The sequence below is a fragment of the Aptenodytes forsteri genome, unplaced genomic scaffold (assembly GCF_000699145.1).
Source record: "Aptenodytes forsteri isolate BGI_AS27 unplaced genomic scaffold, ASM69914v1 Scaffold65, whole genome shotgun sequence".
NCBI classification, from domain to species: Eukaryota; Metazoa; Chordata; class Aves; order Sphenisciformes; family Spheniscidae; genus Aptenodytes; species Aptenodytes forsteri.
In genome coordinates, this window is record NW_008795127.1 from 951,409 (window position 1) to 965,951 (window position 14,543).

The window sequence follows — 14,543 nt, forward strand, 5'->3', positions numbered from 1 at the left end:
TAAAATACATCATACTTTCTTTAGCTGATATGTATTGAGCTTTTTTGTTTTGTTTACAGTATCTCATGTTAATTAAAGGTATAGTAACTTTTTAATTAGATCATAGAATCATAGAATCGTTTAGGTTGGAAAAGACCTGTAAGATCATCGAGTCCAACCATTAAGCTAACACTGCCAAGTTCACCACTAAACCATGTCCCTAAGTGTCACATCTACACGTCTTTTAAATACCTCCAGGGATGGTGACTCAACCACTTCCCTGGGCAGCCTGTTCCAGTGCTTGACAACCCTTTTGGTGAAGAAACGCTATGTTGGGGTTTTTTTCTAAAAAGCTATGTTTTTAAGGAGGATTTTGATTTCCTTTCTTGAAATGGTTGTTGCAGAAGGGATATATAGCAGATGTCTCCCAGAAAAAGATCTGAATACAAGGTTGTTCAATGGAATGGGAGAACATGCTATTGACTGTAAATTCAGCCTTGCAACCTAATATTCTAATTAGTACTGCCTTTGAAGGATGGAAAATGATACTATGTGTGACACTATACAGCAATTATTGTTGAGCATTTTTGTGTTTTGGTTGTGCATTCATTTTTATTCTGTGTTATAGATACTCAGTTATTCACAGTGCATCTTGTGTTTTAATCTATAGAATGTTCGCAAATAAGGAGAGGGAGTTTGGCTTCATGTCATTTTTATTGATATTTGTGAATTATTTTTCTATTATAACTATTAGAATAATTATAACTATTATAATAGTTAAATATTGTTTATTGCTTTAATTATTTGTTTAGCTCGGGATTTTGTCCACCCTAACCCTAGACAGTCAAAATACAATTTGCAAATACTAAACATAACAAATATTTTACCTATTAATTAGCCATAATGCATTGGGTTTTCGGTATCACAAATGCATCCTATAATGATTGTATATATTAGTATGGGATACAGCAAATTAATGTATTTTGTAAATTGAATAGTAGTATATCAGCAATATAAGTACAAATCATGATATAAATATTATTTACCTATAAATATTTATGTGTATTTGTATTATTGTCTTTTGGGGAGGGTCTCTGAACGAAGAAATTTTGGGGGTAGAGAAGAAGTGTAGTGAAAGAGAATATATTCAGGAGGCTAGGTATTTTAAAATTTGGTTTCTTATTTGGGCTGTTACGTCATTATGGAATTGTGTGAATGAACGTGACATTTCATATTTTGATTTAAAGCTGTGTATAAGAACTGTTACTGTTTAGAACATGAAAAGGAAATGATGACACTACTAAGATTTTTCTTTCGCCCATTGAGATACAACAGGGAACAAAGAATAATTAACAGCCTATTCTTAGGAGGGCAAACAACTAGTGATGATTTTGAGAGAGGTGCTGTGGCGTTAAGGGAACATGTGGCTACAGGGTAAAACTACCTCTTCTTTTGTGAAGAAAATGTGAATCTGTAGGATCATTATCTGCTAAGGATAAGTGTTGAAGCCCAGTAATAGGCATTCCTGGCAAGTTGGTCAAAATGTTTGATAAAGTGTACCTGCTCAAGCTGTCTAGTTCATCTTTTTAGTAGGAAGAGGTAGTTGGTTTTCATTTCAAATGTAGAAATAGGGGAAGCTGCAGATCAATACGGCAAACAACTGTTTATTGTTTAGTGATTACCAGTCATCAGTGTGTGAATTTATATGACACAACATGCTTAAATTTGAAGGAAGTGGTAAGAAACAAATGCTGAAATGAACTGAAATAGTGAATACAGATCCATCTTCTAGAATAACGTATGAATATTGTGAAAGGTTAAGTCCAAAGTTAGAAAAGCATCAGACTCATCCTGAAAAGTGTAAAAAAATGGTTTCTCCAAGATCAGATATTTCAGTCTCCTCTCAGCAGAACACTGATCAATATGATGATCCTGTAAGTGAGACATTTTCAGTGGCTGAAACACCGTTGTGGCACAGCTCTGATGATGATACAAGCCCCCACTCAAGGCCTCTCAGTAGTGCTTCTGTACCTGTTTAATTCAGCAGCAGCCTCTGTTCATCTTGGATGCACAAAAAGTGGTGAGGATCAATCTGTGACCTCACCTGGCATTTCAGATTTTAATCTAGTTTTTTGAAGTCTAAATGTTTGCAAAAAGGTTGTGTCAGTTTGTTCCATCAAATGATGACTAATGTAAGAATTTGAACATGAAAGACAGGGCAGCAACAGAGCGTTGTCAGTTCTTCAGAACACTTGTACGCAAACAAGTCAGCATCACTTGAACGTGCTTATCGCATTCAAATAGGTTTAGTTCAATCTTTATAATAGACCAGCTGCTGAAAAAAAGAGTATAAATTGGTAAAAACACAGTGGACTGTAAGATTGTAACTATAGTTCCATTTTTCTTTATATTGCTTCTCTCAAGGCTCACCTTGATGTGCCAGCTGCTTAAATGTGGCATTACTTGCTTACTCCAGAGTTGACATGTGTTGGTAAGCAAGTTCTTACACACATCTTTGCATCTTAGTCTAGATTTGACAGCACTGATTCCATTGGGTTGAAGTAGGCTTTGACCCTGGCACCGGCTTCCAAGACTGCCTATGTCCCACCACACAGCATGGAGTTAGTGCCTGAACATCAGATCTGAGTCTTTGGCCTCAAACAGACGATGCAAACTCACCTAAACCATCCCAGATTTTAAAGCTGGGTGGTGACAGTTTGTGCAAACCACTTCTTTAGTGCATCAGTCTTAGTAGTTCTGTTTCCTACAGATCTGACAGGTAGAAGACACTACCATAATTAAACCACAATTTGTTTGCTGATGAGAAAGGTTTGTAATCTTTGCCCGATTTTGCATGTGCCTGTGCGGTACAACCAGTGGCAACGTGGAGATCTCAGAGCTATTACAGACCTGTGCTGTCCATGGCATCCTGCCCAGTGCCTTGGAGGGTCATCAGCTTGGGCTGGAACAGTTTTACCCCTTTCATTTATTTGACAGTGGTTCACTGGGATGACACAGAGCCTTGTAGATTGGATGATACTGTTCTGTACTCGAGCTGCAGTGTAGATTCAGTCTCTGTTGCCTGGACTTACCCACTTGAAGAAAAAGTTTGTTGGGGGTATCTGAAGTTGATGGCTTATTTTCTTCTTTTTTAATGCCACAACCAGTAGTCCAGTTTTTCGGTGTTAGCATTTGTCATCATGTGTCTTTTGCATGTTAGCATCTTCTTTGCTTCTTCTGGGCGTTTCCAAGCCATCATCACTGGCCTTCTAAGGCTAACTGATAGTTGCACAAATGCTTTATAGAGAAAAATCATTAATGCCCTTCAGTGCTATGTTCTTATTTCTAGTAATTGGCCTGCAGGATAAATAAATATTCATGATATAGAAAATAGTAAAAGTACCAGACTTTGACATGCTATTATACGTTTTATTCAGGAGACAGTGTGGACAAGGAGGTGATAACAAGCTTGGGGCTGAGCCTAGGGAGTGCAGAGGATGTAGGCATTATGGGGAACAAAGGCCTAAGAACATAGGCACAATGGAGCAAGAAACATTGCCTTTCTTTCTGGGGAATGCAAAAACAAAAAATAGGAAACCAGAGCTGTAGACATTGGTAGTATTGTATAAATGCTCTGATATTTAACGTAGAAAAGACTGTGTATTAGTTCTCTTGACTGCTTATGTTTATGTATCTATTAGTCTTAAAATCTGCATTTCCCTTTACCTTAATTTTTTTTAGTTTGAGACTTTATGCTGGAAAACCCTGTTAAAATACTTGGGGGGAAAAATGAATAGTTTAACGTAGATCCTAAAACAGTTTCCATAATGCTAGTGCTTAGGGAAGTTACAGTATTTTTACTTGGTAGGTATTTGTGGTATCTTCGCCTTTTTATTTCCAAATCAGTGAATTCCCTGGGATCTTATATTCAGAAAGATTATCAGGTAACATTTTATCTGAGGTGATTCTAAATATTTGATGGTTTATATGAAGGATGATTGAAAGCAAGAACGGAATACTAATTTTCGATCTCTTATTATTCTAACCTGTCAGGAAAATTAGGGGGATTTGCACAAGAAAACAACACTATAGATTCTGGAGAACTTGATATAGGCCGAAGAGCGATACAAGAAGTTCCCCCTGGGATTTTTTGGAGATCACAACTCTTCATTGATCAGCCACAATTTCTAAAATTCAATATATCCCTTCAGAAAGATGCATTGATTGGAGTATATGGTCGAAAAGGCTTACCACCTTCACACACTCAGGTGAGAACTGCTTGCATTTAAAGTAGGACATGTTATTGAAAATTGTGAGCTTGTATCTTTTGTATCTTTTTTCTTTCTCAGGATTACATCCTTTTCCATTTTGCAGATTTTTATTTTTACTTTGTATACTTTATTGATCTCATGTGATGTCCAAAACATTTATAATACTGTAAGTGATGGGCTCTAAAATGGGGGGGGGGAATTCTTATTCATGAACTGTTCTGAATGCCGTGAGCAATCATGATGCTTCAGATATCAAGTTGTTTCATGCAGAATTTATAGGTACTTTTTTTCTTCTGTGGTATATAGACATATCTTTAAAAACCTAAGCAAACTAATACAGCACCTTATGGCCACACATGTGGTTGAGAGTGCCTGGCAAAGACTGCATTTGCCAAATTTCCAAGCAAGAAGACAACAGTTTTTTAAGGAAGTTTCAGTTTGTTCTACAAGCAAATGCTACAGTATTGACAGCTTGGTGTCTCACTAAATAAATACATAAAAGAAAATATATGTAATATGTGTCTACGAAGATACAATGAACTGGGGTTGTAAAAGTGCCAGTCTTCACTAGACATTTAGTGTCTTGAAACTTTTTTCTTAAGTGTTGCAGAGGATTTATTCTGCTCCGCTCCTCAGAAGGTTTCTAATGAGACTTTTTATTGCATATGGTCATGCATTTGCCTACTAACAGAAACACTTTCTATCCATAGTTACAGAAAAGCTAAAGTATAAAAGAATGAATAGTCTTCTGGATTGGCAGGAGAAAGGGAGAATCATTGTCTAAGACAGTATTTTAGAATCAATTGTATTCAGATTTTATTTTTAAGACTTAAGACCCTCCTAGTTTAGATTTCTTGCAGCTCAATATTTGCCCAAGTGCTGGCTCTGAACCACTGTTCACCTGAAAAGGGAGTTGAGCTCATGCTCTTCTACCCCATTTAGAGAATTATGCAACATCTTACTGATTTATATTTTTTTAAAGTATATGGATTTGCCCTCGGCACAACTCTAAGTATATCAACCTAATGATATAATTGGAATGAAGCTTGACTGATTATGCCTGATACACAGTTGCAACAGCAAATCTGTAACTGCAAAATTCAAACTATTTTTTTTAATCCCACATTTTTTTAATTTTGATTTGCATGCTACTGCACTATTTAAATTTATTTTGTTTTTTCTTCAGGCATAACTTTTTAAAGACCTAGAATATAGAAATATTGCTAATTATATCACCTATTTAGCAGTCACAAACCACAGAGGAAGAATTAGGGTCAGGAAAGGAGTTTCATGCAGCTAAAATCACAGAATGTTACATTAGCTTTATTTTTTAGTTTAGTTTCCATTAAACTACAAACAATTTACTGAACGCAGAAAATGCCCTTATGTTTATTTAAAAATTTGATCCTCATAAAAATGATTAAATGGATTTTCTTCAGACTTTCACATATGAACACCCACCCTCAGGCTGACAAGCATGAGAAATTCTAGCTCAAAGAAAATTGATTCAGAAAGTTATCAGCCATTGGAAATAGGGGTTTGGAATACAAATGCCATCTCAAGGATAACAATAATAACAGGAGCTAGGGGAATACATGTGTGGCAAGAATGAATAAAACTGAAGAAGCTGATCTGGACTGTGCATTTATATGAGAAGTTATGCAAGTAGATACGTTTATGAAAAATGATCCTTCGTTGATTTCTTATCCTGGCAAAAGATTGAAATAGGGGTGCCCTTTACCCAAAAACTCGGGAAAAGAAGATAACTAAATCTGTTTCCCATCATCTGTGTTACACAGGCTCCTTTCCCTTTGGATTCCTACTACCCAAGTGCTTATTCATGTTTAAGTATGATACAATAGAAAGAATCATATGCGAATCCTGCTACTATATCTTCTGTAGTTTCTGTGACATTTTGAATATATTGTTCCCAGGATATAGGTCAGGCTCTCTTGTCCTATTTTTGCCTGGTATATAATTAGGGTAGTTTTTACAAACCATTTGACTGACACCTGATACCTTGAAAAATTAGGCATGCTTACTTATCAATGCCCTGGTGAACTTCTAGGGCTGCTGAAGATTCCCAAGGGTGCAGGGTTATCAGAATGTTTATATGGCCTTGAACTCAGTGATGTCTGGTTTAGGTGCCTGAGATAAAGCATGTATGTCATCTCCTAAGAATGCAGTTCCAGTGAGCGGCTGGGGGTTTTTTTGTGACTGCGCTCCTGCACACAGGGGAAAAAAATGGAGTAAAATATTTCTCAACAGTTTAGGCCTTTCCGCCGCAAAGTTCTAATCACAGGACTTTGATGAAGACACAACTTGTACTGGTAAAATACGTATTTTACCAAAGTAGCTTATATAGACAAAATAAGGTATTTAGGGAAAAGGACGTCTAATGAAATAGAACACTGAGGGGTTTGCAAGCATAAATCTATTTATTGTTTTCTTGCTTCCCCTAACCCTTATGGCTTGTACTGGCGAAAGTTCTTAACTGCAAGCCAGGCATAGCTGGCAGGGGCAGACTAACAACTGATTCTGGGCTTCACTGCATATCCTTCGATCGGACGAGGCAGCTTACTCGTGTAGCTCCAAGTGTCACAGGAACATGTTAGAAAAACACATGAATGTCCACGCTGAGTCTCATCAAAGGCCCATCTAGCCCAGCATTCTGTCTGTGATGGTGCCCATTAGCAGATATGTAGAGATTAACATAGCAGCATGACAGATTTGTAGTGATTCTTCCTACAATACACTCTTGGCATCCAGTGTTTTAAGGCTGAAGGACTTCCTGAGTCAAAGGTGCTGTCTTTGTATTTCACAACCTTTCACAGATGCTTTTTTCCTGTGAATTTGCGTAGTCACCTTTGAACCTATGGAAGCTTTTAGCATCTGTGACATTTGCAGCAAGGAGTTTCACGGCTTAACTACACATCTCACGCTACACTCCTCAGCATGTTTTGAGGCAGCCTCCTGGTAGTTTTAGTTTGACACCCTGTTGGTAGTGTTTTGGAAGAGGCAGTGGAGAGTTTCTCACCGATTTCTTCTCCCTCCATGCCACCCTTGATTTATAGATCTCTAGTGTCCTCACTGAGTTGTATTTTTTCCAGTCTGTTTCATCATTCTTTGTATGAAAGCTGCTTCAATCCTTTGATCATCCTTGTCCTTTTCTAAATGTTCTCCAGTTTTACTGCAGCCTTTTTGATATGGGGAGACCAGAACAGCACAGAACGCAGCAGGTGTTTAACTACGATGGTTTCATACAATGCCTTAATGATGTCTGCTTTTTTTTTTTAATCAGAACTGGTATATCCGTAGATCTGTCTACCATAGCTCCACGATCTCATCCCAGAATGATAAAAGTTGGCTCAGAGCCCATCTCTGGATGTGTAAAGCTAGGGTTGTTTCATGAGGACTTTGAAAAGTAGGATCTCACCCATATATATCACTTCATGTCTGCGTCTCTTGAATGCTATCTGCCCTTATCTCCTAGTCACAGAGTGACAAGTGCTAATAACAAAATTTATGCAAATGAGCAACTGCTGCCTGTTTCTCAAACGTCAGTATTTGAATTTTCAGATCTTATGTTAAATAATAGAGAACGATCACTACCTGCACGCTGCCAGCGTTTGTAAAGTTTCCTTACCAGCTGTCCCCCTCCAGTATCTTTGCTTATATGCCTATGATACCCTTACATGTGTCACCACACACCACCATCTTCTTTAGCTCCCTCCTTACAGCTTCAGTGTTTCTGTGAATGTCTGCCTTCTCTCCATGTCACCTTTGGCTATAATGCAAAACTTGCATATTACATTTGCCACCTTGTTCTCCACTTCTCTCCCGGACCCTTTGCCTGTTTACCCACCTCTTTTGTATCCAGTTAAAACCAGACAGTGAGTAAGAGGAAACTGGAGTCTATCTTTCCATAGCCATACAACCTCTGATGCCAATTATCCTACCACTGTGAGGGACATAATGAAAGTATGATAGAAATGAGCTTGGGAGAGATCTTAAGAAGTCTTTTAGTTTACACCCTCATCTTGGAACAGGATCAACTGTATCTAAACCATTCCTATCAGTTGCTTAGCATTTCATCATAAAATAATAACAGAATGCAGCAAATTTAACTCTCCTTCTGTCCCATAATCCAAAATAATAGGAATACAGCATGTAGGAAATGGTTTGATATACTGTAATCGGGACAGAATTTTTGGTTGTGTTTCTGTATTCTCTTTAGGTACCAAAATCAGTCTCAAGCACAGCCACTATGTGTGTGTCACAGACTGATCTGAGATGCATAGTTCTCTCTTTCTGGGGAATCATAAATAAATCAACCAGAAATAATTGACGGTGGCTGTCCATTCAAAACCCAGTCAATGCAAGCCTGAAAGTCTTCGTGACACTTTCTAAAAATGTCAGTTCCATTGCAGCCAGAGAATCAATATGTTTGTTTAAAGAGACTTTAAGAATAAAAAAAGGACTTTGGTTTAAAGCAAAACTGAATGGAATGGTAGGGCAAATCAGCGCATTTAGACTCAATATAAAGGTAATTAATTTGTCCTCATAGGAGGAAAATAAAATTGTTACGTTTTTTGCTTATGAAGACAATTGTTTTTCCAGTCTCTTTCTGTTATCGTGACCTAAATATAAAAAAATAGCCTTTAAAAGGGTTAAGATCAATTATTGTTTTTTGCTGGGGGACAGCATGAACAGTAAATTCCCTTCTGTATGGCTTTTAAAATGTAGTCTAAAATGCTGTTCTGGTAACAGCATATGTCCTTATTACCTTACAAATACAAAATCATTAATTGTACCATGCTTGTCAGCCGTTAGTACACTCTTTGTGGTCAATCAAGTACTGTAATCACTTGTTACTGTATGAAAAATACGGTTTTAATCTGAAATTGTCCTCCTACAAAAAATGTCCCTCTGCAGTATACAAATTACAAGGTCACTCCTAATGTCCATAAATGACTTGTTAAAACTCAAAACTCCCTGAGCTTTCTCATTTTTAAAATATTAGTGAAAAACACAACCAGAAAGAAGTGTTCTTGAGTCAGGCGGGAGGAAAAAAAAAACCAACTAAAATTGTTTTTCTCTCTCTCACAAAATAAGATAAATATTTAATTCTCTGACAAATGAGAATGTTGAATGGTTTTGAATAATTGGTGCTCTCCCAAAACGGTTGCATTCATTTTCATGTGGTGCAGCACGTACATTCAAAGCGACAGCATACCAAGGTACTGGCTTCTGCACATCCTAATCACGTTATGTTCTATTCTGCTGGTTCAGACATAGCTGGAAAAGTGTCTCAGGTGTTGATAGAGGCATATTAACTATGCATTTCCTTCACAACCCAAATGGCAGGAAGATAATTCTGATTACTGGAGAGGAACATTCTTACAATGGCAGTGAATTTTGGCCTGCAATTTCAAGAAGAGAGCATAAGTACTTAAGCCCTTGTTCCGGCACAAAGGCTGTCATGTTTTCTTTTGTCCCAGGAGCAGTTTCTGAAGGTCACAAGTCAGGGTGTAAAACCATTGATTCTCTGGTCCCAGTAACCGATGTTATCCTAACTCAGGTGAATCAACAGTTTCACATACTGGCCTTTACTATTGATCTTTACATGATAAATGTGCAGAAGACATCTTTCAAGCCATGAGAGCAGACTCCCAGAGAGTGTAAATCAGTGCAGGGCCCAGAGCAGATTTAGCCCTCCAGGTGCTATTAGCACTAGTTAAGATGATCATGCATAACGTCTTGGGTTGTGAGTTTGCTTGTTGTATCAGCTGAGATGCTGCTACATTTTTCCAAGCCCTGTTGATGGTTGTAACAAAACAATATGTGCTGTCCATTGACCTGAGGTACCATATTTTTTATCAGTTTGTCATTTGCAACACTTCCAACGTTTTATGCTTTCAATCTCCTCTGTTGGGCTTCCGTGATAGGAAGTAAAGCTCTTGCTCTTCTTCCTCCAGAACTCCAGACTGTCTGAAAGGGGGATTGAGCAATTTAATCCTTCATCTGAAACTAAATGAAAAGCAAAGTAGATTATTGGTGTTGGATATCATTATTAACCCATATGCATATAACACACTTTGAAAGTTAGCTCTCACCTGTAATTCAGGTGGCAGTCGTGACTGCAGACTCATTTCAACTGATGTTTTCTTCCCCCCAATATATGAAATAGGTTCATTGGCCACTTGTCACCAAAAATCCACTCTAATAAGCATGAGAACTAGTTGGTACTTTTGTTTTAAGTCTTAGCAAGGGGCAAAGAAATAAGCAAGGGTTGATTTCAGCTCTTGCTTCCCTGCTCCAAAAGGAAACTCTTGGTCGAAATACAAGCATATTGTCAGGATGTTGTGGGGAAGCTGGCGGTGCCATGGGTCATCCCATGACTTGTCAAGCTCCTGTCTGTTCCTCCTTGCAGTATGACTTTGTGGAGCTCCTGGATGGCAGCCGGCTGATTGCGAGGGAGCAACGCAACCTGCTGGAGTCGGAGCGAGCGGGGCGGCAGGCGAGGTCTGTCAGTCTCCACGAGGCAGGTTTTATCCAGTATTTGGATTCTGGCATCTGGCACCTGGCCTTCTATAACGATGGGAAAAATGCGGAGCAGGTGTCTTTTAATACCATAATTATAGGTAAGCATAACCTTCAAAGCTCTTACCAAACGCTAGGCTCTGGTCAGGTTTTTTAGGACTACAGAGATAGGTTTTCATAGTTAAATGATCTGACTTTTTTTCACAGGTTTTCCATTCATATTGTTTCTTTTGCTGCTCAGAATAAAATGCGGAATATATATTTTAATTACTTGGTCTAAGACATAAGGAGTGTACCTTCTCCTAAAACAGTGCTTGAAAGCAGGACTCTGTTTTGAAGTATTTGTTAAATGGCACAGGGCTGGATTTTAAGTATGGAGCTCATATGGTTTTACCATTATAGTTTGAGACTTTTTGTTGGAATGTAACGTCCTAAGATACTAGAGGCATCAGCAGTAGAAAATCACAGCTATTCGTGCTCTTCAAACAAACCAAACGTAAACACTTCTCTCGGAGCGAGAGTGTGCTCTCAGTTAGTAGTGGTTCAAATGATAGGTACTTCATGCGGTGGGTGTCTGTGAATTATCCTCCTTTTTTTCCCTTTAGAGTCTGTGGTGGAATGCCCCCGAAATTGCCATGGTAACGGTGAATGTGTTTCTGGATCCTGCCATTGTTTTCCTGGGTTTCTGGGCCCCGATTGTTCAAGAGGTAAATCAACCCAATGCTTTTCTTGAGGCAGTTTAAGTGAGCATGAAGACAAATAGATCGGGAAAGCATCTGGCATGTGACCTGCTTCTTAGATGTTCTTCTTTATAAAGCTTTGGTGAAGAACTTGGTTTTAATTTTTCTGCCATGTTTTATTTCACAGCAGCCTGCCCAGTGCTGTGTAGTGGCAATGGGCAGTACTCCAAAGGACGCTGCCTGTGTTACAGCGGCTGGAAGGGCACTGAGTGTGACGTGCCTACAACTCAGTGCATCGATCCCCAGTGTGGGGGCCGGGGCATTTGCATCATGGGCTCCTGTGCCTGCAACTCCGGATACAAAGGAGAAAACTGTGAAGAAGGTAAATGAGTAAATATTTACCCCAGCACCTGCTGTTGTTGATCAGGTTTCCAGCTGGCACATCCAGCTCTATCGATTTTGCTAGATCTAGATCATATGCACTAATGGTGTTTCTTCAAAAACCATTTTAGAATACCAAAAATCAAGTTTGGGAATTCACTGAATTCTACAGAATTATTATACTTTATTTATTCTCAAGTAATCAGTGGCAAAATTCTTAATAATGTGTGATATCTTTTTGCATACCAGTATATTTTTATTTTTGTTCTCTGGCTGGGGTCAGCTAAGAAGAAAGCACACAAAAAATAGATGTTGGAATACAAGAAGACTTACTGACTTTTCACAGTATAGAATAAATCATTAACGTATTGCATTTGTTAGTGATCTTTTCCACCAACCACACTGTGGAAAGTGCTGATTCAAATGCATCATAGTGAAAAATGATGCGTCATTTTTGTATTCCAGAGATGTGCATAATAATATTCATCCTGGTGTGCTGCAAATTGCAGTTCATTTTCCATTCTATTTTTTTAGGGAGTAAAAAGCGCCATTTTCTTCCTCAATCAAATTGATTTTATTGATCTCCACGTACGAAGTAATGCAATTAAGTCTCTGGAATTAAATTTTCAGACCATTGACCCTACAAGTGTAACATTTTATTGAGTCAAATTGCTAAATTAAATCTCGTCATCTAAAGCACATTAAAGTGAATTAAGACAGATAGACAGTATGCAACTCATTTATTTCTGAAACAAGTTGAGGGTCCTATACAGCTGTTAAAACTCTGTAGCGGTGGATTGGGTCAGTTGATACCGAGTGCTGCAGGGAATCCAAGACTTGTTACACTGTGATTAGGCAGAACAGAGATCAGTTGCCTAAGACCCAAAGCCAATCTTGCTGTAATTCAGAAAAATTAACAAACCTTGAAAGGTTCTCCGTTAACTCAGTGGTAGTCTGTAAATGTCTTGATGTCAGTTACATGCACACACAAATGTCACAATACCAGAAAGTGATGTGGAAGTGAGGTGTTTTTACAAAGAAAATGGCTGCTATGCAATTAGTGACAATAAAGAGCGATTTACCTTGTAGCCAGAGAAGGGAGGCTGGCACCAAGATGTCTTGGTCCACTCTGTCTTTTCCTCACTCATTGCAATGAAACAAAGGTGAACAACTCAGCTTCAACCTACTAATGTTTACTTTTAAGATGAGTGCAATACTCCCTATTTCACAAAGTCTTAAAATGTGGATTAAGCCCAAAAGTGCCGTGAGCATCTGAGGCTTGATTACTGTTATTAGGAATGACAAGTTTAAGCTGATGTTTCTCATCTCCCTGCAGCGGATTGCTTGGACCCAGCCTGCTCCAGCCACGGCGTGTGCATCCACGGTGAGTGCCACTGCAACCCGGGCTGGGGTGGCAACAACTGTGAAATCCTGAAGACGATGTGCCCTGACCAGTGCTCTGGCCACGGCACCTACCTTCAAGAGAGTGGTACCTGCACCTGCGACCCCAACTGGACAGGTCCAGATTGCTCCAATGGTAAGGGTTAAAAGCACTCGCATTTTGTAAAATGATGACATCTTGAATAGCAGCATTTTAATGACATTATTGTGTTAGGACCTGACCTGCTGAGCTGATGCAAGTCTTTGAGTTGGCTTCAGCATGAACTGTGAATTGATTCAAAGGTTCAAAATAATTGATGAATTTGAAGTATTTGAAAATCAATGTATTTGTTGGTATCTTTTAGCTGCCTTCACCTGATAACTTCAGGTACTTCACGTGCAAGTACAGAATGTTTTTTGTACGATATATGGATCTAAGTATCATCCTACCTAGTACATCTATTTAGAAACTTAAAACTACACTAGTGAAACTAGAGACAGTCACATTTTAAAAATCTCTCCAGCTAATTGGAGGTATTTTTCTTGAAAAACAGACAGCGTTCCAGTTTGAAGGCAAAGGGAATGCAAGAATGAATCCTAAACAGCTTTTGAGGAAGGGCGCAGGCTGCCAGGGTGGAAGGAGTTGGTAGGAGTGAAGAAGCAGAGGGATTTCTTGAAGTCTGAAACAGAGCTTATTAAAACCATAGTCTGAGCTTAGAAACAAAAGGAGAGCAGAATCTAAATATTTATAAAGTATGACAGCAACCTTTTGACAAATATGAGTTTTTAGAGTATTGTTTGGTAGCCACATATCAAAAGAGAAATCATGTCTAACTGTGAGACATATATTTGTCTAAAACAGTTCATCTAACTCAGATGATTTTGTTAATGAAAACTGAACACATGGGCTAGCTGGGTTTATGCCAGCTTATGAATAAATATAACTTTTTCATGAAGAACCATCTTTTTTCAACAAATTTACTTCCTGACCAGGATCTGTGATACTCCATAATGGTTTATGCATACGAGAGTGATAGGACAGAGTTCCAAACATTCAAGAAAAACTGACGAGAGAAGAAAATGTTGTCTTCTGTTAAATTTGTTTAGAAGAAAAAATTCTTCTCTGAACATTTCTAGCACTAACAATGGCTGTTTGTGAGAGAACCTTTCTAGTTCTCAGTCAAAACATGGATCCTCTATTTCTTGACAGTGTCCTCTACGCTATTTTTGATGATTCAGTTATGCTCCATCTTTTACTTACGTTTCAAGGAATGATTGGTCATTAAAATAACATAAAATATTTTTTATC

At 38.3% G+C, this 14,543-nt stretch overlaps 1 protein-coding gene across 1 annotated transcript in view; it reads left to right on the forward strand.

Annotated features, from left to right (window-relative positions):
- TENM3 (teneurin transmembrane protein 3) overlaps positions 1-14,543 on the forward strand; it is a 352,902-nt gene that overhangs the window by 253,883 nt on the left and 84,476 nt on the right. Inside the window, 5 exon segments of the mRNA XM_009277346.2 lie at positions 4,033-4,247; positions 10,684-10,894; positions 11,399-11,500; positions 11,661-11,855; positions 13,191-13,391. Coding sequence (XP_009275621.2) covers positions 4,033-4,247; positions 10,684-10,894; positions 11,399-11,500; positions 11,661-11,855; positions 13,191-13,391 — 924 coding nt within the window.